The sequence below is a fragment of the Haliaeetus albicilla genome, chromosome 4, assembly GCF_947461875.1.
Source record: "Haliaeetus albicilla chromosome 4, bHalAlb1.1, whole genome shotgun sequence".
Lineage (NCBI taxonomy): Eukaryota > Metazoa > Chordata > Aves > Accipitriformes > Accipitridae > Haliaeetus > Haliaeetus albicilla.
Window position 1 is genome coordinate 13,847,690 of NC_091486.1, and position 27,473 is coordinate 13,875,162.

At 46.2% G+C, this 27,473-nt stretch overlaps 1 protein-coding gene across 3 annotated transcripts in view; it reads left to right on the plus strand.

The window, feature by feature from the left end:
* The window catches only part of LOC104319484 (uncharacterized), a 47,842-nt gene that overhangs the window by 12,308 nt on the left and 8,061 nt on the right, over positions 1-27,473 (plus strand). For 2 of the 3 annotated variants that reach the window (XM_069780987.1, XM_069780988.1), the window contains 2 exons: positions 19,583-19,701; positions 21,345-23,084. In XM_069780987.1, coding sequence (XP_069637088.1) covers positions 21,514-23,084 — 1,571 coding nt within the window. In that variant the 5' untranslated portion in view covers positions 19,583-19,701; positions 21,345-21,513. The remainder of the gene's footprint in view (positions 1-19,582; positions 19,702-21,344; positions 23,085-27,473) is intronic. The other variant, XM_069780989.1, reaches the window with a different exon arrangement.

Below are 27,473 nucleotides of genomic sequence, written 5' to 3' on the forward strand. Positions count from 1 at the left end.
TGCTTAGAGAAAATGCTGTAAATACCACCTGGTTCCTGAAGGAACAAAGCAAGGAAGCCACATAGCAACTGCTGTTGTCTGGCAAGTCAGCGGGGCACCATGCCTCCTAAACCAGCTCCCAGAGTGACTGTGCATCACCACTAGTCAGGTGCCCTTTCCAGAAGATAACAGATGACTGTTTAAAAAAAAAAAAAAAAAGAGAGAAAGAAAGCAAAGGAGAAGAAAACAATGGTGAAAGGCCAAAAGCAGCTGCAAAGACACAACCACACACAGAGTTACATTGGTGGTGTGTAAAGAGAGGCATGTATGCTTCATGGACTGGTCCTTTGATACCACAGTGCTGTCCTTGCCCACGTACCTGCATTTTCTTACAGCTTGAGAGGGGAAGGCACCTGTGTCCTTCGAGGTAGCTAGAGCTATGCCAGCTTGTGCTCAGACAGTGGCTTGGAGCTGTTACACTTGAACACAGGTCCTAGAGTTCAGTTAGTTCCATATAATTACACTTCAGTTTTAGGAAACCTTACCCGACTTTTCTTGGTGCTCAAAGACTGCAAGGAGAGGAAGGGTCTAGTTCTCACAGATGCTGGAAGGTAGTTTTATTATCTCCTTTTACAGATATCGGAGCTGAAATACAGGAATTGGAGTGTCTTGTCTGGGAGGACGCCAGGAGGTCAGGGACTAGACATCAGTCTCGCATGTTACCAGGTTACAACCTGTTCACAGCATCTCCCACTCTGCAGCTGTGAGAGTTACAAGTTTGCTTCATTCATACACTTAAGGGTGAGAAGTCACAACGTCAGTTTCTGGCTTCTCCAGATGATCTTAACCTGTGTCCACAAAAAGCTCACGAACATAAATCAATGTCCTGTGACCTCCCGCAGAGCGGGTATTAACAGTCAGCAAGAGGAAAAAGTGCTGCCTTCATTTCAAGGCAAGGGGAGTTGGCTTTAATTTTTAAAACACTTTCACAAGTTATTGATGAAGCAGTATTTTTGGAGAGGAGAGGAAACTGGCAGTCTCCTGGGGGCTAGGTCAAATGTCTCATGATGCCAATTGCCTACATCAGAGTACTTCTACCAAAATACTTCAGACACTGAGGCCTGGCCAAAATCATCTGCTCTGGCTGGAGCGGGAATGGCATCTGGAAATAAAATCTGACTTGAGGCAATCAACAAGGCATCAGGATCTCTCCCTATTCATCAGGGTCTGGAGTCAAAGGCTGTCTTGTCCAACTGTCTTAATATGATCCAGAGCTGCTGTACCATCAGGGCATCACAAATTCCTAGGTGTCCAGTGGGGGAGAAAGACAGGCAATGCAAACCAGAGCTGGAGCTGAGAACAGTACCATCACTGGACACGGTGCTGGCCTGTGGGGCCAGTTCCCATCATCACCAGTTGGAAGGAGAGAAAGTCATGGACTTCAGGGAGGGTCTTTAGCTGTGGCTAGTGGAGAGTTTTGTGATTGCATTAGGAGACCCCGTAGCAGCAGCTGGGAGGCAGGAGGGTGTTCATTGCATTATCTGTTTTTCCTCTTTATTAACTACTATTCCGCTGACCTCTGCAGAAGGAGGACATACAGGAAGAGGAGTATCAGCCATCTAATTACAGTGCCTGATTTTGCTGCTGCTTTTACACATTTATCAAAGGTTTTACCATTGACTTCAGCAGAGTTGAAAAAGAGCCCTTGTTTCATCAAGTGGCACCAGATTAAGTTAGCAGGATTCTGTTCCAGGCCTTCTGACATGCTTCCAAAATCCAGCCCTGATGCTGCCCAGGCTGTGGGTAATTTGATTCTGCTGGCGCTGATGAAAGCCCTGAGCAGCAGCAGCAGCAGAGATTGCACCTTAAGATCTGCATATGCAGATGGTAGTGCCTACTTCTTTGCATGTCCGGCTGATTTATTTTCATACGTAATGATCAGAAAAGCAAGCCAACACTCTCAGACATCCCTAGCTTATGGTAAATATTGAAATCTAAACTTGATTTCAGTAAGAATAGTGAAAAGTGGAGCCATTATATTCTGCAGAAGTTGATGGCTGAGGCAGAATTCTTTGTGCCCTGTCAAAAATTGGTGATGTTAGCCGGCTGGCTTCCATCTGAGAGACCTCGTCAATTTTCGCAGATGGCAGCTGGATGACCTCACTGGCAGGAATCAAGGCCTCCCACTTCACATGGAGAAAGCCCTTCAATCTTTAACTAGCCAATCTTTGACTTCATTTTATTTAAAGATTTTAGGCACTGTGCAGTGCTAAAGAGGATCTTGCTGAGCTCCTGTTACCTCAGCAGCAGCTGATATGTAATGAATTATTCAAGACTAGCCAGTTCCTTCATTAATTTTAATAAATCAAGTTTTCCACCATGTTCTAGGCAGTGCTGCCAGCTGGTATATGATGAGGTAAGCCCATTATTTCCTGGGGCCTTTTTCATTTGGTCCAGGTTTACATACCTGAGGGCCTTTACAGTTAACAAGAGATTAGTAGCAGACAGTGCTAATTTGGGGTAGATCTACAGTGAGCAGAAAAGGCAACAGAACTCCCCCATCTCTCAGGAGGTGGCAAAGCCCTGTCTTTACACAGGGAATATGGCTTTGCATGTACAGAATCGGACTCAGCTGCTACATGCTGACCTCCAGGGCAGAGTATAACCCTTCAGACAGATGGCCTGGAGGCCACAGCAGCTGAGAGAGGCACTTCCCATCTTTCACACAGGCTCTCTCATGAAATTGTTCCTAGGTCTCTAGTATTTCTCCAGAGCAGGCAGATTGTGGTGTTTATGAACCAGTCCCATTTAGTAAGTGTCTACGTGGATCGATCTTATATGTAACACATGCATGCATTGCCATGCACAACTGTTAATACATATGCAAGCAGCATCTCTCAGAACACTGTGTACATCCTGTCCAGGCTGCTGATAAACTTCACAGTGCAATAGCTGCCACAGCAAATGCAACGTTGATGTGGCGACTCTTGTAACCTGTCTTTCCCTCAGCTTCTGCTCAAACTCAACAACAGAAAATACTTTCTGACACTGAAGCACTATTAGCACTTTCTGTATATCTCTTCAATAGGCAGGAACACACTTGTCTGTTCGTTTGCTATTAACCTCAAAATTGTTCAGTCTGTTCTTTGCTTCCGCTCTCCTGGCCAGGTAAGAACCAATCTCATAATGGAGTCAAAGGCAAAAAGATGCTCTATGTTGCTTATAGAATTTATTTTTACCATATTGTGCTGTGTTGCATAAAGAAGTCAGATTGACCTATTTCCTCCTTTCTTTCCTCCTCTGTAAACTGCAGGTTACTCAGGGCAGGGGATTTTTCCAACCCAGGTCATGTAGAGGGTGTAGCACTTATGGCCCTTATCCTTCCTGTACACAGGACATGCAGTTTTTACTGGAGAGAAGCAGAGCGTTCAGCCCAAACCCATTTCTACTGCGGCTGCATCCAGCCCTGACTATTCCTATCTTCAGAGAGCTTAAATTGTCATGAGGGCATGATCAGATATAGCATAGCTGCACTTTACAGCACGTGCAAGGAAGGCAGAGATCTCTGTAGCTGCTTTCTTATGTATTTTAGGAGAGGGAAGATGAACTGCTGAGGGGAAGAGAAGCTGGACACCAGCAATGCTGAGCATGAATTGTTTACAGCTGTGGTGATAAATTCAGTGCGTGGGTTAGCCCATGAGTATCCAACCTGCCAGCATCTATGTGGTGCATACTCTTGTGAATGTACTATTGGTAAGACATCCCAAGTACAGCAGCTTATTCACAGATCTGGCACCAAAGCTCAGTTTGGTTGATAGATGAAAGACAGACCTTGCTAAAGGAAGGTCAGAGTTATGGGGGATTTAATGATTTGATCTTTGGGGTTGGAACATGAAAGAATAGCACTTAATTGTGAGAAATAAAGAGTGTGGCTCCTCACAGTGTATTGAATAGCAGTATCCATATATCTGTGTTTCAAGAAGCAGGAGGGACATGCGCAGATCCTTGCAACCATTGCACCTGTTGGGTCTCCTAGTCTGCCTCACACAGACATAGGGCTGTTTCCTGTGCCCAAGCCATTCCTACTAATCATCACAGCCCCCAGAAAAGTGTTCTAGAGGTTAAATGTCTTCACTATGAAATCATGCACCTTTCTGTAGTCTGCTTTAGTTTAGCTTCTGTTCCCAACCAACAGGAATGTGCTGCTCTTATGAAATGTATTTTCCAAACTGACCTAAATCTAAGGCCACTCTTATCTCATGTTTTGGTATTCAAAGAAAAAATGATACGAATTGTCTCAGATTAATGTTGCAGAGCTCCCAAGACACTTATTGCTGAGCAGCTGACAGAGGTAGCTTTCTACTTTACATTCATGGCACTGCTACTGACTGTAGTTCCACTTCATTTTTGGAATGACACTATGCTGTTTTCAGGACCCAATGTATTTCAGCTCCTTCATGCCATCATTAATCCTGAAGGTCTTTAATTCTTCCTGTGTCTTTTTTCCCTTATCAGTTTTTTGCAATTCTTAGCTTGTCATTTTTATTTACTACTTTCTATTTTCCCAGTGTTTATACACATAACACGCTTGCTTTCACTTTCCCAGTAAACAAGAATCCTATTTTTTTCCAAACCAATGTATTTACTTTCCTCAGCCACAAGATTGTGGCTACTTGAACATTTAGCAAAAAAATAGGCTCCCTATTATCATTTGTATTTTTCTACTCAAATTTCCTTTATTACCTGGCTCATGGTTGTTTTCAGCTCTCTGAAACTGACATTTTTAGAGTCGTAATGATGGATAATTGGTTTGCACTGGGCTCTGTTTGCACACAGCAAATATAACTGTGTAGTGATCATTGGTAACTAAGCAACCAGTTATGTTTTTAATTCTGTGATCAATTCCTTGCTATCTGTCTAGATTAAGTCTAACACAGTGTGTGCTCACAAGGGATACAACAATTTTTGGAATTAAGAACCCATCATCTATAAGATTGGGAGTAATAGCAGCACGAGGCCCCTGATTTACCACTCTGACTGCAGTCTCTTACAGGCATGTAGCCTTTTTCTCTTTCAGTGGATGTGAAAGTTTAATGGTCTTGTAGTCTTGATGGTTAAGGTAAGCATTATCCAGAAGTAGTTAATTGGCTGCCACATTTTTTTCTGTGATTTAGGCAGTGACAGCAACCACATTTTTACCCTTTATCTGTTAAAGCAAATCATTAACATTCAAAGGCTCTCATTTGGGTGGTTTGCCATTCAGAAGTCAGAAGGCCACTTGTGACAGGCTTGAGTTGCTTTGCTCCTACATCCTGAAAGGTCTCCAGGCAGTGGTTTCTGCATGGCACATCTGAAAACTCTTGATTTTCTACTCTCTTGTTCCATGTGAACATTTCTTTCTTCTATTTAACCTGGGGAAGTAATACTCACCAAACTCAAGAGCTCAGAAAACCCCTTGTTAGGGAGCAAGTAAGGATGGACATATCTGGAAAGGGACGTGTGGTGGAAGCCAGGCAGCAGGGCAGGTTGAGACAGCCCTCTTGGACAAGGCGTACAGTCCCACTGCATCTAAATGGGAAGACCAGAGTGGGCCCCATGACTATATCTTGGTTCAGCCAACAGTCCAACAAGCCCCAGAGAAAGCCATAGTCCCAGCACAGCTCTGATGTCACCCAAGAAGTCAAGCTGGTGAGACCAGAATTGGTATACATGCAGCCTAGTTCACGCAAGGACCAGGGTAAGGACTTCAACGCAGCTCCCAGGCCAGTGGGTGGCAGGAGCAAGGGTGGAGGTTCCAGATGAGGCTGGTCAAGGTAATTAGAGGCTGTTGTACTACAGGCTCTGACACTCCTTAACCTAGGCCTGGATCTGCTCTGCTACCCAACTTCTGTTCCAGAGGGATTGCTAGTAGACACCTCATATAAAAGAAATCCATTTTAGCTTCATGCAAAAAAGAAAACACAGCCCATCTGGAGCAGGTCGTAACAACTCTTCCATCACTGTCCATCTGCAATGAATGTTATATGGTGCTTAGAAAAAAATCTACAAGCTCCATCTCCAGGCTCTCTTTGCAACTAGCCCTTCTTGCTGTTGCTGCTTGCTGAAAGGAGCCGTATGGATTTTGTACTGAATGTTGCCTAAATGCTAATATGTTAAGTATATTTAAAGGTGGCATAAGGGCAATGGTAAATGGAGATGAGTGGTTTTTTTGGTTCAGATTACACAGGCAAGTTCAGTGAAGCCAGGTGCTGCAATGGTTTAGGCAGGAAGTTTTCATTCACCTGGAGTCCCAGGTTCAGCTCTTGATTGGGGTTATTTCAGTACTTGGCTGTGCTGGCTGACTTGGTCAGCAGTACTGATGTTTGCCAGCAGATGTAGAAAATCCTGAAGACGACAGCTGTTGAAATAAAACCCCACAACATACAGCCTGATCTGCATGATATTGTAGACCAGTCAGAGATCACTGCCCTTTGGAGTACTATAGGTACAAAGGTACACGTTAAGAGTTATTTGTTCACTTTAGAAAAGTCACATTGTAGTCTAGTAGCTGACAGAACAGTCTGCTATAGCTAGTAGATGAAGGAAATTATTTTACTTTTGAATCCTTGCTGATCACCAGAAAGTCGTGGGATATGTAGGAGTCTGTGGACTTCAGTGCCCTCTCTGTCAGGGAGGGTAATGTGATTCATACTGGTGCAGTGCGTCACAGCTGCTGTTGTGCCTGCCACGGTCAGGAAGCGGGAGCGTTCTCTGTGCTCAGGCAACAGGTATTTGAGCTGGATCTGAAAGCTCTGGACTGAGTCCCATCTGGCATCAGGCAAGCTGATGTCTTCACAGTAACTGGCTGTATTAAGAAATCTCCTATGAAATGGACTTTATTCTTTTCTACTTTTCAGTGTTTGGGGAATTTACTCATAGAGCCTCAAGGAAAAAAAAAAATCCAAGTTGAGCAGAGATAGAAATTTTTCATGAAACTGTAGATAGAGCATCCCCTTTGATGATAACACCATAATTTTATCTGCTCTGAGTAAAAGGTTAATTAGATTTAGAGCATTTATACACAAAGGGAACATGACAGCATCCTGACATTTTTATAACTTGCTCAGGGGTTGGCTTACAGCAAATCCACTGTGGTCACTACGTTCCCCACTTCTGTCACAGCCTGATGCCTCTTGTTTACAGCCTCGCCTGCAACATTAAATAGCAGCCATAAAGCATTTTACCACTGGTCCTGCCGGCTGATGAGTCCATTTTAAAGCCTGCTCATTGCATTGCATGCATTTCTCTTTGCGTAGGGAAGTAGTTAGTTTTTAATGTCACCCAGACCTACAGAGGCAAGTGGGAAGATGGATTATGCTGGCAGTGATCCATCCATCTGTTCATCTGCCAACACTAATGTTTAGCTTTTCAGGCTCCCAGTTGTCTTAAATAATGCTGACCTACAGGATCTGGGGTGGGAAAGGTCACGTAGCTCATTTTGTCTTCCATTTCTTAAGTGGTAATTAAACTTTCTGAGGTGTTATAGCTACATGCAGGAATTGTTGATGGGCAGTATTTATGAAGTTGAGGTTAAATCCTTTTCTGAGATGCTGTGTTGCATGAGACTTTTACCATCATGTTGGTTGCAGCATCCCCACCATTATCTTCTCGGAGTACTCCTTAAAAAAGGTGTTTATGGAGGATTCATATCTGTTTCCCATGAGTGATTGTGTGTCTGCATAGACAATATTTCCTCTCTTTTGATTGATATTACCAGGTTGTATCTATAGAGTGGTTTTGTCTCTCCTTGCTGTAGAGCGTTCAGCTTTGGGTATGTGTGGGTACTTTGAGACACCCACAAAGGCTGCTGACTTTCAGTGCTGTGCAGGAGCCACGTTATTAGAAGAAAGCTGATTGTTTGCCTGCAGCTCAGCTGGGATGCTCTTAGTTCAGCTCTTAGTACTGCCTTGGTAATATAAATGTGCATGCAAGGCCTCTCATCAGCTACTATGATCTGTGTCTTATTTTTTCTCAATAAAAAAAAAAAAAAAAGGTTAACAAGAATGTAGCAACCTCCATGAGGCACTTGGAATGTTTTGCAAAATGGCATGAACATAAAGATACCTGACTCTGATTGAGAGGGAAATACAGAGCCCAGAGCTGGTTGGGAGCAGCCAGCTTCAGACCCTGCAGCAAGTTAGTGGCATAAGAAGGGGCATGGGGTATCTTGTGACTCTGGATCCAGGGCAGGTCTTCTTCACACTTAATGTCATGGGGACTATGTGATGTAGCTAATATCTGAGATCACAGCACAGAGAGAAGGGATCTGGTTTACTGTCCTTCTCCCTCACTTGTTTAGAAAGAGCAGCAGAAGTGCTTCATTTATTCTTACTTTTCTTCCCAATCGTACATGTGCAATGGCTAACCTCCACTGTAAAGAGATGCAGCTTACTTGCACAAAGTATCCAGTGCATTTGAGCAAACAAAACCATTTTTTTACAGCTAGCTCTAAACAAAGGGGCATATCCTGCCTCCTCCACCTTTCACTATAGAGTAGGAACTGGTGGAGCACCAAAAAGAAAGAGTCCCTTGTCAATATTGGTAAGTTATACAGATGTGGTTAGGAGCATCCCAAGAGCATATGCGCTGGTATTAATCAGTCTTAGAATTTGTTTCTTAATGGCAACTTTAAAAACACTGCCAGTAAACCATGCATGACGTGATGCGTGTGGGGGCAGGTGAAGCCATGTTTGTGCATGGTGGGAAATCCCCTGGATGTGTATTGCCTCCAGTTTGATCTCTCCAAATCCCATTCCTGTCAGGTCACCTGGGAGTTAATGCCCAGCTGGGGTCAAAGACAGCCCAGAGAGATTCTCCTATCTTGAATGCATCTGATATCATTCTAAATTAAATATCTTGATATAAGGGATCTATTCTGAGAAACCTTTGGTGACCAGCTGTTTAGGGCAGACCACACTTGGAAAGCTGCCCTCTGGAATATGTGCTCTTCCCAGTGTGCTGGGATTTGTGCCTAAAGGCATTTACCCTGGTGCAAGTGGAGGAACCCAAGAGCTCTAGCCCAGTCCAAACTGGCCACTTCTGCTCAGCCCTGAGCTGCTCTGGGCAGTTCACTACCTGCCATGTCTCTGCAGTCACAGAGTTGTTAGCAGAAAAATAATAGCTGCATACGCTGTAGAACAACAGTTCCCCACAGGCAGAGATCCAATTTCAAGAAGCTATTATGTCCTATAGCCTTCTCTGTCTCTCAGTGCAATAAACCAGTTCCTGCCCCTGTCTGGCCCCACCTGCTTGTGGTGATACCTCCTTTCTTCCACCCACAGCACTCACAGCCCCCACATTCCCTCTCCTAGCTGGGGGAAAGGCAGGACACTGCAGCTGGTTCTGTGCTCTCCACCCTGGCCAGCAGCAGGTCAAGCAGAGCAATTAGGCGTACTAATTGCAAGCCACAACATTTCCTATAGGGAAGACGCCAACTGGAGTCTTCTCCAGCCATTGGTGTTCCTAAAGCTTCTAATGCAGACGGGCAGGCAAAAGGAGCTAGGGAAAAAGCCAAACAAATCATTTCCATAGCTAATTGAAATGGAGGGGAAGGGAGGAGGTGCAAATCCAACTTGAAAGAGCAGCCTTTGCCTCTGATAGTCAACTGGGAAAAATAACTTACTGGAGCATTGAAGAATATGAAACACAAGCAAATAAATGATGCTGACAGTCTGATCAAAGGGTTGCTATATAAGAGAGAGCCTCTGTCAGTGCTGGTCCAGCCTCCATGTTCTTAGGAACCTTGCCCAATAAATTTGATGAACAGCTACATGTAATGTATGAGAAACTAACTGAATTTTGCTCTTGGGATCTGTTCCTGATGTAAAGTGCTTTCAGACTCCATAGTCCATTAAAACTACGTTTATCAAAAGATGCAAAAGAGAGGGGCAGGGTAATTTTGTCTCCAGCTCCTGAGTTCACATGGAGGCAAAGGATCTGGACACACAGGTAGATGGAAAAGCTGGCATATCAATTGGATCTGATCTACACCAGGGCATTTACTAGCAAAACTGTCTGTGTAATGATAGTGCTATAGATACTGCTCCCCTGCGGATATACTTCTTCTGTAATAACAGATCCAAACCAGTAACAATTTTCTGGAGTAAGAGTGCCCATCAGGTGATGGAGCGGTACATGCCTGGAGTGGTACCACTGTTTGGAGTAAAAAGTTCTCTAGTAAGTTTGTGTGTGTGTAGGACAACTCCTAGACATAAAACACAGCAGGAAAGATGAGTCTTTGCTAGGACAAAAAGTGTACTCTGAAATTTAGTAATCATACTAAAATCCCCCCTAAAACAAGGCATCTTGCAGTTTGTACACCCCTTGGTGGGCTTAGATAAACAGCATGTGCAGAGGGAGAGGGAGTTCTGCTGGGACTTTATCTCTTCTTCATTAATATGTCACCAACCTGAATTAGGAATGTTTTTCCCAGAGAAAGCAAGGCCAAAGAGAGAAATGGTGCTTTAGGAAGGTGGTTCCTTCATCGCCAAATCCCTAGAACACTTGTGAAAGGTGAGAGGGCCCAATTGTGACTGGAGCACAGCCTGTCCTTGCCAGCGGTCATTACTCGGCTAGAATGAAAGGTAAAAGATTACTCTAAACTGCATATTGCAGAGTAGGAAGCTGTGAGAGACCCCACACCACCACCTTGGGAGAGTGCACAGTGCTGAGCCTCAGGAAAATAGAGCAAAAAACTCTGCAACAGCAGCTTTTCCACGCTTGAAACAGCTCTGGAGAGGCAGGGGGTTTCCAGTGGCTATCGTGGCAGTTGAATGAAATTGTCACTTGTGATAAGGCATCCTGAGAGCTGGGGAAAATCCTGGCTCTGTGCCCACTGGCGCAGATCCAAGTGATTTCACTGGAGCCAAGATTTTTATTCTGTATGTGAAATGAATTGCCAGGGTGAAGCTGCAAAAATAACGTCTGGTAATGAAATCCACTTGCAGCAGTGCGCCTATGCGCCAGAGCCCTGCTGCGAGCAGGAGTGTTTGCACTGGCTCTGAAGAACACCCTGTCGTTCTTGTAAGAGGGAGGATGAATCAGGAAGTGTGAAGTGCCACTGAATTCGTCTAGGATGTCACACAACTACCCATTTGTAGGCAAACTCACATTTTCCTGGGGGATTTTTTTGACCCACTTTTTTTTTTTTTTTTTTTTGCTAGCTTTCTGTGAATTCCCACCAACCCCAGGGACTATCTATCAATATCACCATAGCAACAAGAAGTCATTAATGGTATCCTGCCTATTGACAGTCAGAGTCTACACAGCGCTGAGCTGGGTGATGAGCCATTGCCATCAGCTTCAAGGAGAAAGGCGAGAGCTCAGGGTCTCTCTGGGATCAGTCCTCTTGTTTTCCCTCCCCTACATCTCCCCGGAGAGGTCCTGCATTGCGTAGTGGCAATAAGGGACATATTTCTTCCCTTAGCAAGTCATGTGCAGTGTGTGTTGTAGGGAACTGCTGCCAGGAAAAGATAGGGCTGGATTTGCTGCACAAGTAAGGATAAATGTGCCTCTCTTCCGTTTGTTTGCACGGGGCTGTGGCACTGAGAGACACTTTACATTGCAAATAAGCAACTTATCCTGCAAACCTACAGGGAGTTCAGACCAAAGCGGGAGGCTCGGGGGCCAGGAAAGGGGAACGGCAGGCTAAACTGCGAGGAGAGATAAAAGACATGTCATATAATTCTGCTAAATGGTGAAGGAAGGGAAATTCTCAGTGGGTGTAAATTAGCATTGACAAGCTATACTGATTTACACCCAGCTCGTGGTCTGTCTCACAGTCTAATCAGCTGAAAAGCCTCAGCATCTGAAAGGGAGGGGGTTGTTTAGAGAGGTCCGTGGGAGGAGTTAGGGATTGAGGAGTTCTCCTAGGTAGGCAGGGAAAAGCTTGTGATGTTCCCTGGGGCTGATGCAGAGGCTGAGCCTGGCCAGCTGTGCCAGTTGCCTGTCCGGACTCTCACTGCCTGGTAGAAGGCAACATGTGGCTCTGGACCTTCTGAGGACAAATCCCTCAACTGAGCCAGCTGATGGGTACAGTCCTCCCAGGTTTTCTGTAGAAGCGTTGCTAAGTACCTCCACACTTGGAGGAACGTGAAGTATGACTGCTTGTGGTTATCCACACCCCAGCCAGGGCTGCTGACGCTACTGCTATCCACGTTTCCTCACGCCAAACCTGCCTCCACCAGCAATATGCCAAAGTGCCTGACAGTTTTGGGATGTGACCAAACAAGGTGTAGGATGAGATCATCCATCTCCCTCACCCTCCTGAACACCTCCTCCTCCCCCAGGCCTCTCTCTGAGCTCACCGATGAGGTGTGCGTTGGCTGGCTTGGAAGGACTCTGCTCATCCACCTTCCATTGGCTTTGAGGGGTGTGGGCTAGGTTCCAGTGCAAAGTTAATGAACTGAGGTGAACAGAGTTAGGTTGGGGGATTTTTTTCTCCACTAGTGAGATGAGAGTCAGGGTTCATGCTGCCTTTTTGGGAAGACCAATGCAGCAAGCCACTAGTGCACTCAAGTTTGAGGTTTATGGCTGTGCTGCAAAACACATCTTCCTGGTGCAAGGAAGGGAGCACAAACTTTTGATGTACAGCTTATTCTTAGAATTAATGTATGATTTCTTTCTTCTGCCCTATGCATTTGAAGGATTGGGTTGAGACTTTTGGGGCAATCTTAGAACAAGGAATTAGGAATCCCTTCAGTAACCCTGATGGATCCAACTGTATAGGACTGGTTTTCTGTTGCCTTCCTGGGACTGGTGGAGTCAATGTAACAGGGCAAGGGAAAAGCTGTTTCTGTGTTCCCTGTTGGTCATGTATTGCTAGTCCAGCCAGGAGTATTTCCACCTTGAAAAAAATCCAGCATCATGACTCAAGCCCTGCAAATCATGAGATTAAATCATGGGTTAAATGATGGTGTTAAAAAAAAGACTGGGGTTTGTTTTTTCCCATTTAGTGTGACTTGGTTTTTACCTCTTTCTTGCCAGAGAGTGAGTGAAAATTGTGGTTGAAAAGCTGGTCTTCAGTGCACAGAAGAAGAAAATGTTCAGCTGAGTGCTTAGGTGAAGGCTCTGTTGATACTCATCACATGCTGCAAGCGGAAGGGAGTGGCCAGCTCTTTCCTGCTACTGGCTTGATTTACTTCTCTCTCCTAATTCTCATGTTCACCTAACCCAACATCCCCCTTGCATTTTTTGCACTCTCCCTTCTGCCTTCGTAAAACATGCAGGGGATCAAGATGGCTTTAGATGATCTGAGATGTAGTTCTCCACCTCATCAGCTACGTGCTGCAGACGTGCTCTGTGTCTGCTCTTTCCAAAATTATCTACCGCTGATCACTGCTGGAGACAGGCCTCTAGGCTGGGAGTACTGGACTGACTCACAAAGGCATGTCTAGCCATGGACTGAGCGTTGGCGGTGTTGTGCTGGGGGTGCACCTCTGTCAGCTGGAAGCCAGAGGAGAACCATCTAGAGCTGGCACTGGGAATTTATGATTGATGTTGGACCCTTTGCTGGAGCTGAGCTTCAAGTCACAGCCTTGACCTTTTCTGCCCCCTCATCCCCTGAGTAAAAATAAATTCACTTGTAGCCATATTGCAACCATTTTCTGCAGTCAGGGCTGATGTTATATCTGTGCAAAGTAGGAATTTGAAGGAGGAGTGGAGGTGCCAGGCGGTAAAGTGGGCTCACATATGGCTTTATACTTCCCAGATCTCACAGGGGGCTGGATAGGTTTTCCTGGCTCAGGTTTGCCTCCGAGAACTGCATGTGTCTGAGCCAGGGAGCTTGGAGCCAGGTATAGAGCAGGGTTGGAGGCTGTGCTCAGCTCACGTCTCTTCTTCGTGAGGCTAATAGTGCTTGCTGTGTGTGTATGCCAAGACCAAGGTGGCTGGTGGACAAGATCTGCTCTGCATGACCGAAAGGCATGGGAATGCTTGGTTCATGGTGTGTACACAGGACAGGGGAAACCACCTGGGTCCTAAACATCAGCTAACTAAAGCCTAAGCATTGGCTCTGCTTGGTTATAACCCCCATGGGCTCTTTCTCCTGCTATAAGAGGGGAGCAGAGTGGCTCATGGTGTTACAGACAAGTGCAGAATCTATTGATCAGAGGCACCCTGCAGGTTCATAGGTGCTGTGGGTGATCTGTCCCAGGAGAGGATTTTATTGCAAATAGGACTTTCTTCCTCCTGAGAAGGAGTCATCCAAAAGAGCTTTGTGGCCAACCAGAGCATTGACTCACTGAAAGTTTGGCAGATGATGGGTGATGACATCTCCTGGGGCGCTTCACAGCCAATGCTGCCAAGCAGCTCTAGCTAGGACACATGATGGGGGTGTCACATTGGTGTATCCAGGAGCATTTGTTACAATAACCAACATACTCAGCCTTCCATTGCTGCAAGGTGAATGCTAATCCTCTCAAGCTCCATTCCCTCTGCTGCATTGTCAGCAGGCCTGTTGGAGTGGTATTGTCCAAGAGGTTGAATGGTGCATTGGTGAAACAGAAGAGGGTATGCTTTCCCAAAGCAAGGAATCAAGAGGGAATGCAGGTCACCTTGAAAGTATGCTGCCTGAAATCTGGAATGCCTGCCCTTAGAGGTAGGCTGGAAGTATTATGTCATCACAGCCTTTCTGAAGGAGGAACACAAGGAGAAAACCATGCTGTGTCACAAGAAGGAGAAGCTGCTCAGACTTAGAGAGCAGCCAGAGAAATTCATCAAAGGCACTGCTGCCAAATGCACAGATGTGTGGAGCAGTAGGGCTTCTCAGGTGAAACCTCTCATGTCAATAAAGCAAAGTTCCCAAACAGCTTAAAAATCCCACAGAAAGGGAGCCAAGAATGCTTAATACCTTACGTGATTCCATAAAATTTTGAGATTAGCTTTTCCACTGCCTTGAGACTATATAGGACCCGATCTGACCAAAATAGAAATTCACATGAAATTATGGTGATTCCTATACTCTCCCTGGTGGAGCTGTGTGTACCATAGCAGGATGTTCCCATGATGATCAACAGATAATGCGGACATATTCTTCTCTGGCACATCTGGTTGGCAGGTGTATACCTTTGGGCTGCTCTGGTCAGCCAGCCCTAACCATGGCCAAGATCAGTTCTTTTTCTGGAGGCAATGGTAATGGTGGTGATGCTTTAGAAGTGGAACCTGTTAAGCAGCAGCAACAGATGGACTGTGTAAACTTGTGTTGAAGGCAGTGGGATGGAGGAAGAGTGGGGGAAGCAGGAAAAAAAAACCTGAAAGAATGAGGAGATGTGAAAGGAGGAAAATGGTTGGACAATATCATGTGATGGGACAAGCAGCTCATTGCACAGCAGAAATTTAATGCTATTGCCTGTGCTCTCAGCAACCCTCTAGACCATGGGCTGCACTGGGTCTTCAGAGGTTCAAGAGAGACTTTGTTCCCTGTGCCAAGCTGTGTCTGAGATGACATGGTCCATGCTTATGATTAAGCTGAGAACACAAGGACTATAAATACAGTGAGCAGACTACAGATGTTATAGTTTTCTCTATATTACCTAGTTTTGAAACCAAGATGGCAGTTGTTCCTCTTGTTAGCAATCCTGATTTGTGCCATAGAGCAGACAATGAAAGCAGTGATAATACTGTAAACTCAAGGAAAGTTATGCTCAGCTGTTTACCCTAGGAAGGAAAGGAAACCCAGGAAATTGCACTGGTTTAGATAACTACTGTGGCTGTACCTCTCCTGCTGCAATTAACAGACACTATATAAGCCCTGTTCCTGTTTCAGCTGCTAGAACAGACTAAAAAACCCAAGAAATACACCTCATCATCCTACTGCATCAACTAGTTCCTGCAGCACAGCTCTGGTTAAGTGAACAGCTAAGAAAGCAAATACAGCCAAGGCTCCTTTATTTTTCTTGTTAACCTTTAACTTGAAAAAATAGATGTATCTGGCGTTCTTTCCCTTGAGATTGCTGGTGTTCTGCTAAGCAGCTGAAGTGATGTGCATGACATGGCAGTAGACGGGTCATGCTGTGTCCATGAGGTTTGCTGTATCAGATAGCAGAAAACTCACAGCAGTATCATAGCTTGCTAAAATCCTTTGTACAGCTCTTTGAAATGTGCCTTTCACATCCCTCTAGCTGGTTAGATCTCTGAAATAAAAGGGAGACTGTACTCCAGAATAAACCAACCTCTGTTCCGTGGTGCAATTTGCAAAACCCGATGCAGAGAAATTAGAATAAGACCTGAAGGTTAGTTTGATCTCTTATTTCAAGATGGAGTAAAGCGACTCCGGTTACTCCCCTCCCCTGGAAATGAGTTTGGTGCAATGGCATGACTCAGAAGCTAATTTGCTTGTGACTGAGATGTTGTAAATGTGGAAAGTGAAAAATGTACAAGACTTACTTGATCTCTCTGATCAAGGCAGGAGAGGCCAGACAGTAGCAAGCTGCTCTCCACCATCTCATGGAACAAGCTTCCCAGTTTGACAAGTCTATCGAGCAAATCTTGCTGCAGTGAGCTCTGTGGAGCAGCACTGGCAAACCTAGTCAGCCCTGCCAGATTTGGTGGCCTCTTTTCCTGAGGCCTTGTGAGGCTCTGTGGTCCCCTGTCCTGATGTCCCTGGAGTCGTTGGACATGACTGGTCCTCTCCACAGTGCTTTTCACCAGCACTTAACAACTTCTCTTGTGCTTGCCTGCTTCATCCTCCCGACACTTTGTCTGGTGCTTTGCTGGGAAGGTCAGCCAGGCAGAATGGTTCTTATGTGTATGGGAAGAAATAATTTATCCTTCAAGCTTTAATCCTTGAGAAATAAGTTCTTTGGGGGGATTTTGCAGGAAAATGAAGGTTAGTGGCAAGTCTCCAAGCAGGCACTTATCAGAGTAGTGGAGAAGTTGATTAAACAGAATCACATGGTAGAAGATAAGCTGAGCACACGATGCCTTTAGTCTTATGCTTGTTTAAGGCATGAGGCTCATAACCACCAGGAGCTTTTCAATCCCTGAGCCAGGGAACAGGCAAATGTTGCACAGACAACGTGATCAAAGAGCGATGATGTGCCGTTCCCACAGCGGCAGCCAACACTAAGCTCCTTTTTGTTATTTGGCCTGGAATAAATCAGCATTGGCCTGGAGGACTGCTGAACTAGAATAAAGCCCTAGCTTTGGGGAAGTATGGACAGGACTACCTGGAAGTACCCAGGTGGGTAAACGGTGTGCAGCGTCAACCCACAGTGCTCACATACACCAGGAAGCAACAAAGAACTGGCAAGTCACTGCTTGGTTTAACTGGAAGAGACGGGGTGCATTAGGACTGCTGTGTACCTTTAGGAGAGGGTGAATTAGGACCCAGAGTTGGGTCACATGTGAGAGATCATCATTTACTTCTCTCCATTGCCTTACACTTCTGTGATATTTGGTAGTTTCCATACCTGGGATCACCTGCTGTAGCTATAGACTGTAGTTATAGCTCTGAGGTGGTGGGAGGGCAAACTCTTTCATGTTGCTGTAGTTCCCAGTGTTTCTTCGGTGGTGACTGTGTAAGACTGCAGCTAAATATTCTGTATGTACAGTAAGCCTGCAAAGATGTGCTGAAAGGCATCTTTAGCATATCAACCACAAGCATATTAACTCAGATGGTTTTCTTCTGTCTCCATCTTGTGCTCTCCTCCAGCAGAGTGTCTAGAACATGCTTGTGGTCATGTTACTTTAGAGCTGAGTGTGTAGACACATGCTTTATATTATAGCAGTGTCACTGACCTGACAAATGCAGGCATCTGAGCTGAAACTGTGATGCTGTTGCCGTCTGCCATGAGGAATGGAGCACAAAAACAGCGGAAGGATGGAGAAGGGCTCAGTGTTTCCTGTTACAGGACAGGTCAGAATTATCTGGTGTTATAAAGAGACCTCTGCTTTCTTCCTGCTCCAAACATCCATGGGCAGTGGGGGAAGCAGGCTGTGCCTTAGCACAGCCAGTCCCCCTTCACAGGTCATGACTTGGGCAGCAGTTGGCCTGGGTGCTCAGTGAAATTAAACTTAGCTATCTGACATGCTGTGCACAGCCCTCAGGGTAGTGACATGGGGGGAATGGGCAAGATTAGAAGAGTTCAGTAGGAAAGAGATGGTCCTTTGAAGTACGGAGTGACAGGGAAGAAAGGTGCTCCTGTCCGAGCTGGCTGTTACAAGATCTCCACAGCTGCCTTGCAGGCGTGAGGCGAAACAGAGCTCACTAATTTCTGAGGCTCCCTCTCACTCCAGCCAGGGCACCAAACCCCCTTGCACACCTATCTGTGAGCTCCATCCATGTGCTCAGACCTTTGCTCTGAGCTATTCTGAAAGTACCAAAGGGAATTCCCATGTCTGACGTGTTTTCTTAGAGCAAAAATTCACTTTTTAGAGAAAGAAAACTAAGCTCTGATGGGTGACAAAGATTAAAATAAATTATTTGGAAAGAAAATTCCCCTTTTCCTTCACTTAATCCAGTAATTTTTAGTGCCTGCCTACGTGTCAGCAAACTCTGCACAGCCTCCTCCGGAAAGTCTCTGTCTCCTGCTGTCTCTCACAGCCGGCTCTGGCCGTTCTCTGTCTTCTCTGGGTCCTCCACTCTGCAAACCTGCCTCTGGCTCCCTGTCTCTGTCCCTCACTCTCTGCCTGCCCCACTCTGCCCACAGGAGGTTTCTCCCAGCTGCTCCTTCCCTGAAAGCAACTTCTGCTGCCCAACGCACATTTTCTGGAAAATCCTGCCCTGGCAGAGCAGCAGCAAGTCCCTGCTGCCTGGCAGTGCTCATCAGCACTGACACCTTCCACACCCGCTGAGGACATGGGCCTCTGCTCTCCTGCGGGGCAAAGCAGTACCCTCTCCTGCTGGAGGGTTTGAGGCATTCCCCCATGTAACGGAGGGATGCAAACCCCCCCTGTGTGGTCTGTGCCACGCGCCTGAGCAGGCAGGGGCAGAGTGGCCTGTGGCCACCCATGCCTGGTGTCACTGCAGCTGTCCTGCAGCCCAAAGAGGGGTCAGCGCTGCAGGCCCCAGCAGTGACCTTCCACGTGAAGAGAGACCATGAGGATGCAAGTCAATTGTATTTTCAGTGCTTCCCCATCTATTGGTGAAGGGAGCAGCCACAGACAGATCCCACCCTGCTGTTTCTGTGCCTCTGCTTCCTTGCTCTTCTCGTGACTGCTTCTCCCCCTGCCCATGCGCTTTCTTCTCTGGCTCCCTTGCTCTCACATGTGTACACGCAGAGCTTGCTGAGCAAGCGTGTAGCCCAAGAACCTGCCTCACAGGAGCCTTGGTTTCTCTTCAGGCCTTACTGTATGTAGCTCCCTGCCTTGGGCAAGGACAGCTTTACTCTCAGCTCTCACTACAGCAAAGGTTGTTTTCTCTTTCTACTTGGTCTGAAAGCAGAGTGCAGAAAATACACAGTGGCTTTTAGTCCCGTGGCTGTGACCTGATCACAGAACAACCTGACAGGCCATGGCATCTCTCATTAACAGCACTTTCTCACAGGAGCCCTTCAGCACTACCAGGAGCCCTGTTCCCTACTCAGTGACTGGCTCTCACATCGTCTCATTCTCTCTTTCTTGACAGATCATGTTATAACCTATGATCACAGAAAGTCCTGATCCTCACGTTTCTCTGCTGTCACCTGTGGGCTCCTCCAGAGCCGCGAAGAAGGGGGAACTCCAGCCCCACCATGAGAAGACTGGGTGAGAAGTGCCTGTGACATCTTGGGGAACAGCCATGCTTTGAGAGCTAGTTTTAATTTTTATTTTTAGCAATTATGAAGGACAGAAATAATGTTCTCCATTCAGCAGTTATCCACAGGAGCAGCTCTGCCTTCCCGCTCTGGGATTAGATGAGAGTTTCATTAATGCAGGGAAAGTATGCCGATTTGAACCACTCTAAGCAAGGGGTGAATCAAGCTACCAGCGAGTTACCAAGATTGGTTTCCAGGCAATACACTGCCTCAGACTTCTCCTCAGGTGGAAGATGTCTGTTGGTGCCTCACATGGTTAGGTACCTGAGGTGTCTTAACCTTCAGGGAGTAACAAGTGTCTTCATTACCCTCCTGAATGGTTGGCAATGTGTGGAGAACCCAGCTGCACTACAAAGCAAACAGTCTGGTCTGTAACTTACATGGTCCTGTCTTGCTTTACCAAGACCTCTTCCTGGGTGTTCAACCTGGCTGGTTCTTGCCTGGCTTATTATTAGAGACTGATGTCCCACCATCCCAGCTCTACATTTCCCTTACAAATCTCAGGCTAACCCCATATGCCCTGCCCAATCTTAGTCTCCTTTACCTATGGCACTCACTCGTTCCCTTTGCTCTGGTTGCCAAGGGAGGGAGTGGACAGGGCTGTAGCAGACACTGATGTCTTATGTGACTGCTGGCAAGTCCCTGAGGCCTAAATCCTTAAGAGAAATTTGGAGTCTCTCCATTCAATGTAAGGAGGGTCCTTCCACTTCCAAGGATGACTTAGACACTTAGCCTTCATCCTGCTGGCCCAAACTGAAGTTTTGGTATTGTATTCTCTGCATTGCTCTGAACATGTGATTTAGTCACTTAGATTCACTGGGCTTTACAATGCTGAACACAGATCATAGAAACAGCCTTGGAAACCACACCTTCTCTTTCTGGGCCTCCGCTGAACTGTCACGGGGTGGGGGTGATCATTTGGGCCTATTGCTAAGGGGTCACAATGGCACATTTATCTGTGAGATACCTTTGTCTCTGCACTGGAAAGGCCGTGGAAATGCTTGGCTACCAGTCACTAAACCATATGCATCTTCCCTGTGAAGGGTAAATCAGACCGTTAAAGGCCTGCAGTGTGACTCTCAGGGACAAAACCAGCACCAGTCAGGCTTCTTCTTCCTCCTTGCTATTTGAGCCTTCCAGGACACCACACTGTCATGTCATCCTTTCCCACCTCCAGCCTCCTCCTTAACCCACACACTGTTGTCTGCACCCCATTTAAGGGAAAGAACCTCACTATCTCTTGTAAACCTCCCATCTCCTTAGCACTGCTGTGTGAGTAAGCTGGCCCTGCAGCAAGCACTTCTGAGCATTCGACACTACAGTTAAGCGGTGTTATTGTGAGGGAATTGCTGAGGGTAGGTAGGATAAACTTCTCCAAATTCAGATGGGCAGCGTAAGGCCACTCTTGGCTTGACTAGAGATGGAAAAGATTCAGTGCCCCAATCCCCACAGCTCATCTCCTAGATATACTGCTCTGTTTCTATTCAAGCTATTGGTGTTTGGCTTCTGCATTCCCTGGAAGCAGACCTGCTGTTGCATCCTGCGAGTCATCACCAGGCTGCTTCAGTAACTCATCTTTCCTTCCATTCACAGGTCTTCTACGCATGGCGACTCAACCCATGTGAGAGCTCTCTTATGTGAGTACCCAGCAGCACACTTTGCTGTCTGTGGTCTGTGGACATTGACTGGCATCTAAGCGACACCCCAGCTCCCTCCTCTCCCCCTAGACGCCACTGTCTTAGAGCCTCCATGTGCATTTGCTATGACATACATCAGTGTTGATGAGAGACAGGAACACTGCCGGGTGATCTTGAGCTGCCAAAATAATCAGCTCTATGCGCAACATGGCTTAAAGGATTTTTCAGTTAGCAGCATGCATCCACTAAAGAACCTAGACACTCATATTTTTTCTGGGGACTTCCACACTCTAGACTACTGCCACACAGGCAAGGCACCTTTGGCCAGTCCTGTGGAAAACCGGATGTATCGGAGCGTGGAGAACCTTCACTGGGCAACAGTTGCTGACTCTGGGCTGTATTCTCACTGCCGGAGCCTGGATAACGAGATCATCTTTCGCTATAGAGGCACCAGTCAGTGGACAGAAGGCTGTGTGGATGTGACCCCAGTACAGAGCCCATCAGACTCTCTGAGAAACCTTTCTCTCCGTGCTAAACAGACATCTCAATCAGCACAGAATGTGCTCCTCCCTCCCTTTGCCAAAGTGCCTCAGTGGCTCTTCCCTTCTGCAGAGGAGAGAGCCCTACATGGAGATGCCAAAAAAGAGCTGAAGGAGAAGCTGAGACTGCAGAGCAGTAAGGTGGCAGAGCCCTGTAAGCCAGTGCGTCCGCAGGTTGCCCTGCCTGACCTGATGGCCCAGGAGTTTTTTGAATGCCAGATGTGCCGGCAGTACAAGAACGGTTGTGCTGTCAACTGCTGCACGGTTTTGGTGGAACACACTGCTTTCAGGCACAGCCTCACAGGGAGGCAGAGACTGTGTTATGCACACAGGATCATCAGTCCAGAAGACATCAAGCAGGAGGCTCAGAGGAGGCTTCAGCTCCGAAGGCAGAATAGCTCCCCCAATTTGCCCCTTCAGCATGCCGGGGAAAGCCATGAGATTGCCAAATCCAGAACAGCAGAAACCCTGGAACAATGTAGTGGGGAAACAGATGTCAAAGCCACACTGGGACAGAGCAAGAAAGGCCGCTGCAAAGGGAGGCTCTACATACCCACCTTTGAGGAATTCAAGCAAATGAGAAGTAAGGAGGCAAATTCATCTGCCAGCAGCAGTGGTCCAACAGATTGCTTGAATAAGGGTCTGCCTGCAAACCAGACCCTGAAGGAGGAGAGCAATAAGAATATCTGTCCAGAAGCTCAGGAGACCAAAGCTGTGAATGAAGCTGCTGCCACAGCAGAGGATGACGATGATGTGTTCCATGAAAACCACACCTCTGCTGGCTTTTCCCAGTATCCAGCCACATGGGATGGTTTCAGAATGAGCAGCCCTGAGGTGAAGGACAGAACCTTCCAGATCTCCAGCCTGGATAGATCGCCAGTCCCTATTTGCTCTAGCCCTATTCCACGATCACCTTTACAGGCAGTAGCAATACACAGAGCTGGGCAGGAGATCTTCAGTGATGAGCAGCAGAAAGGAGAGACAAGACAATTAAATGATGTTCTCCACCTTGCAGGGCAGTCGCTGACTTCTGAAGCCCAGTCCTCTTGCTGTTCATCGCTGTTGTTAGAAGCCACAGACTTATCCAGCTATGGAGCTAAGCTACAAAAAATGAAGGATGAATTCATAGGCTCAGCCCTGGAACTTATTAAGAAAAGGTAACATGCTCTGTGGGGTCACCTGAAAGCAGTTCCCTTGTTAACAATCTGGTCTCTCTCCTGATATGTACATTTAACTCCTGTATAAATACATTGTTGGCAAAGCCTTTCATCTTGGGGTCTCTGATAGCCACATGGACATGTCTTTAAGCTGTTGAGCTTAAACTCCATCTTTGTGTGGGATTAAACATCAAAAAGCATTTTCATCTAGACTTTGCCTTTTTGTACACCTAAATCCTGTCAAGACAGCAGCCATTAGTAGTCCTGACAGCCAATTTCCCACCCATTTTATTTCTGTAATAAATTGTTGAAATGTCTTTTTTCTTTTTTTAACACCTGTTAAAAGTAGAGGACAGCCGAGAGATGCAAAGTACTAATAAGATTCCTTTGAAAAAAGATGTAGAGTCTGTCCCACCCCTGCAGGACATGAATTTAGGCAGCGTGACGTGCAGCAACAAGTGCTTTCACTTGCTGCTTGTATGTAGTGAACTAGCAAATAAGAGCAAGATGGCTGCTACAAGTCTTTAAACTATCCTCTGGAGACCAGCACAGGCAGCAAGTGAAAGTACTTGCAAATACTGTCCTTCTGCCAACTCAGACAGTGTAAGCCATGAGAGAAAATACTTGCATAAAGCCTTCCTCCCTCTTCTCCTACCAGTGTTTTCCCCTTCTCTGGGTAAGATGTTCACAAGGACTGCTTTCTCCATCCTTGTTTTGGTCACTGCAGTCCTTGTTACCTCCCTCCTGCCAAAGAAATGGGGATCCCTTTCTATGCAGACAGGTGGCTCAACAGGAATCAGCAAAGTTCTAGAAGCTAGGAATTTGGGGCTGTTATCAGTGTCTTATCACTAGATAAGGCTGATGGGAAAAGGAGGAGCAAGTGTTGGTGGAGTGGTTTGTTTCCATGTGCTTGGCTTTCAGGACTGGCTTTGCAAAGAATTACATTTGACTTGGTTCCTGGCTGCTTCCGACATCCACAGATGCGGTGTGTGAAATGCCAGGGCAGCAACCTTGTACACTGGTTTGGTATTTTTGGAATGCTGGAGCTCTGAGACTGGACTCAGGTTTTAGAGGAGATGATAGTGACTTCTGCACAGGAATGAGAGTCATCTGAAAGAACTTCTGTGGAGCTGAAGCTCCCCGTGTAGACAGAGCCAGAGAGACAAGCAGAAGTACTTCTGCAACTTTACAATCCAAAGGGAAGTAGGTGGTGTCAGAGCCCTAAATGCTTCCTTCAGCTGTCCAGCCCAGCGTTTGTGCTTTTGTTCTAGAGTATGAAAACCCAAAGAAGAAACAGATGAGAAAGTTACAGTATACAACCATTTTCATTGAGTAGGCTATTTTCATCATTGATGTGAAATGAAGTACACAGAATGGCACAAGCCATGAGTAAGAGCATAAGAACAGCTGTCTCCGGGCAGGTGAAAGGTTTGACTAGTATCCGGAGCCCAAGGTGCATGCATAGCAAAGTATACAGGAAATGGGTGGTGCATATGATCTTTCTTCCCACTACTTTTCAAGCCTCCAAACACTTTCTGCCCAGGGCCTTTATGGTTTCAGTGTGGTTTCTGTGCTTTTAATATCCACAGTGGTTTGTGTTTCTGTGAATGTGTTCAGTCTCCCTAGTTGGATTTGTTAAAATATATGAGGTGATTTTATTAACACCAAAATGGTAATTGATCTAGAAATGAGAATGACAGTGGTTCCAGTATTAGAGAAGTTGTTTCATGTGAAGGAACCACCCTGGCCTGTATATTTTCCATAGTAATAACAATTAATGATAAAGATTGTAATTTCTTCAGGACAGCAGGAGGAAAACAAATCTGTTGGCAGTGCCAGAGTACTGTTTAGTGGGAAACTCTAGTTTCCTTTGTCTGGAAATTTCTCAATTATTTTCCATGGTTTTCACCTGAGACTGCAATGTGCCTGAATATTATTTATAACTCAAGCTGATTCTCACTGCAGAGGTGGGAGACTTTTTCTCTGGATGTTTTGGGGTCCTAAATTATGATCACTGACATCCAGGCCATGTTTTTTCTCCAAGTCTCCAATGAAATGAGCTGAAAGCTGGGGATTTGGTCCCATTTCCAGATACTGAGCTCAGCAAGCCTTTGATAGAGATGTTGTGATGGAGCATCACAGAATAAGATAGCTGAAATTGTCTTCTCTTTCTAGTGGTTCTGTGTAAGTATTACAGTTTTACAAAGCAGTTTTGTCTGATAAGTTAATTGCCTCCCTAGTGATTAATAGTTAATTACTTAAGACTCATTCAAATGGCTTAATATTTCATCAGTGAAGATTTGAATTTCAGCTTCATAATTATGGTGGCTTTAGGCCCCTCATAGGTCACTGGATACCTTTAACTTAGGTTGTAGTCCTGGGTGGGAAGGGGTGTTCAGATCTAGGTGGAAGTCCTGTAGGCATTTCAATAGTCCAATTTCTGAAATTGTTTAAGCAGCTAATTGCTCAGGATAAGGACGTGCAAGGACTTGGGGTTCCTGTCTATGAAATGGGGGACAAGGTGACAATAAAAACCTGCACAAGGAAGCCAAGGACATGACTAAGAAAGAAGGCTTCCTGAAAAGAGTGATGGGGTGTATTTGGGATGACACCAGGATGGTGGGTACAATAACAGCTTCTCATAGCAGAGGACTCCAAGTCTTGAAGGCAGGTGCCAGCAATGGTCAAAAATGTTTCCATTGGTCAGAAAGAACCAGGAACGTGTGGACAGGGCTGAGAACTGCTGGCGTGGACAATGAAACAACCATGAAGAGGCCCATAGAGACCATGAAGCAAAGCAGGTGCATTTCCAGTTGTACACCACACACCCACTGCCTTTGCTTCCATGAGATTCAGAGATGATGGCCCAGAGGTTTAAAAGGACATTCGGAAAGAACCTGTTGTCCCTGTGCTGGCCCAAGCGCACCGTCCATCTTGGAGAGAACAGGGAAAACAGGCAGAAAAATCCTATCCCCATAAGTGATTGGATCCCACAGACGGAAACATGCCAGACTGCCCCCTTCTGCAGTTCTGCGTGAGAGCAGAGGGGATGGCTTGAGCAGGTGTTGGGGTGGTCATGCTGGCAGCCCAGATCTCTGCCAGGGGGAGAGGATCTGGAGGAAGGGACAATATCCCGTTTTCTTGGCAATGTCTCCTCTTCCTCCTAACCCAGGGGCAAAGGTTAAAGGAGCAGCCCTATGTTTTGGTTCTACAAAACTGCTTATATCCTCCCTGTTTTGTCAACATCCCTCTGATCACGACAATAGTGCAGTGCACAGTGACTGCTCTGTGGAGCAGCACTTACCCCAACATGGCATGGCCAGTACATCATGCAGGAGGGATCTAATCGCAACTAGAAGTAGAGCAGTCAAACCAGGGATGAGGAAGTCTCCTTTCACATGATGTGGGCTCTGCATCATTGCCTTTCTTACCTCTAGCTGACCAACCATGGGGTGGGTTGAATTTCTCAGTCTCCAGTCACACTTCCTTAGCTCAGCTCTCTGGGTAGTATTGGCTCTTATTCCCGCTGCAGGTCATGCGTGGAGATTTTAAAAAAATATCCCTGTTGGGTTATGGAAACCACAATAAGCAATGGCATCTGGTCCGCAGACCTTATCAGCAGAGAGCTGCTGTCAGCTTCACTTAGAGGAGCAGTAATATACTCTGGAGTACTCTCCATGTTTAAGTGGATGATCTTGAAGCACTGTAAAAATGACAAATGAAAGCTCAGCTTCCCTCTGAGACTATGGTCCGTATGGTGGTGATCAAGAGGAGAAGATAATATTCCAGTTCTGAGCTCTGCTACTGACCTTGGACACATCCTGTTGCCTCTCTGTGCCTCAGCATGGTCCCTTCTTTCTGCACATTTCAACCAGAAACTGTTTGAGTAGGAGCAGCTTTTGAAAATGGTGGTTTTCTGGCAATGGCAGATCCTCTTCAAGAGCTTTCTTGCTCCCTAACCTCTGCTGTCCCTCCCACAGGTGTGCCCAGCTGAACTGTTCATACTTTACCCAACTCAATGAAACATCAATGAAATTATCTGGCTGGCAGTACATGAGGGAGGGTATGTTTTTTAAACCCAGATGATTTCAAGACTGGTTTTAGATCATGGGCACACAGACAGTTACACTGGACTGGCTGAAGGTGTGGTACTCCAAATGTAGCTGGGGACGGAAGGGAGGAAGGAGACAGGAACCTCTTAAGCTGGACCAGGCCAGGCCAGTACCATGGTAGGACCACAGCCTTGCTGTGTGCCTGCGCTGCTCTTACTGCAAGCCTGTAAGGGGGCTAATGCAGTCTGTACTGCAGACTGCTCCATGACAGCACTGATGTTGGTATCCCCTTTGTACAGGCTGGGGAGCAGAGCCCTGAGGGGATGAAGCGATGCTT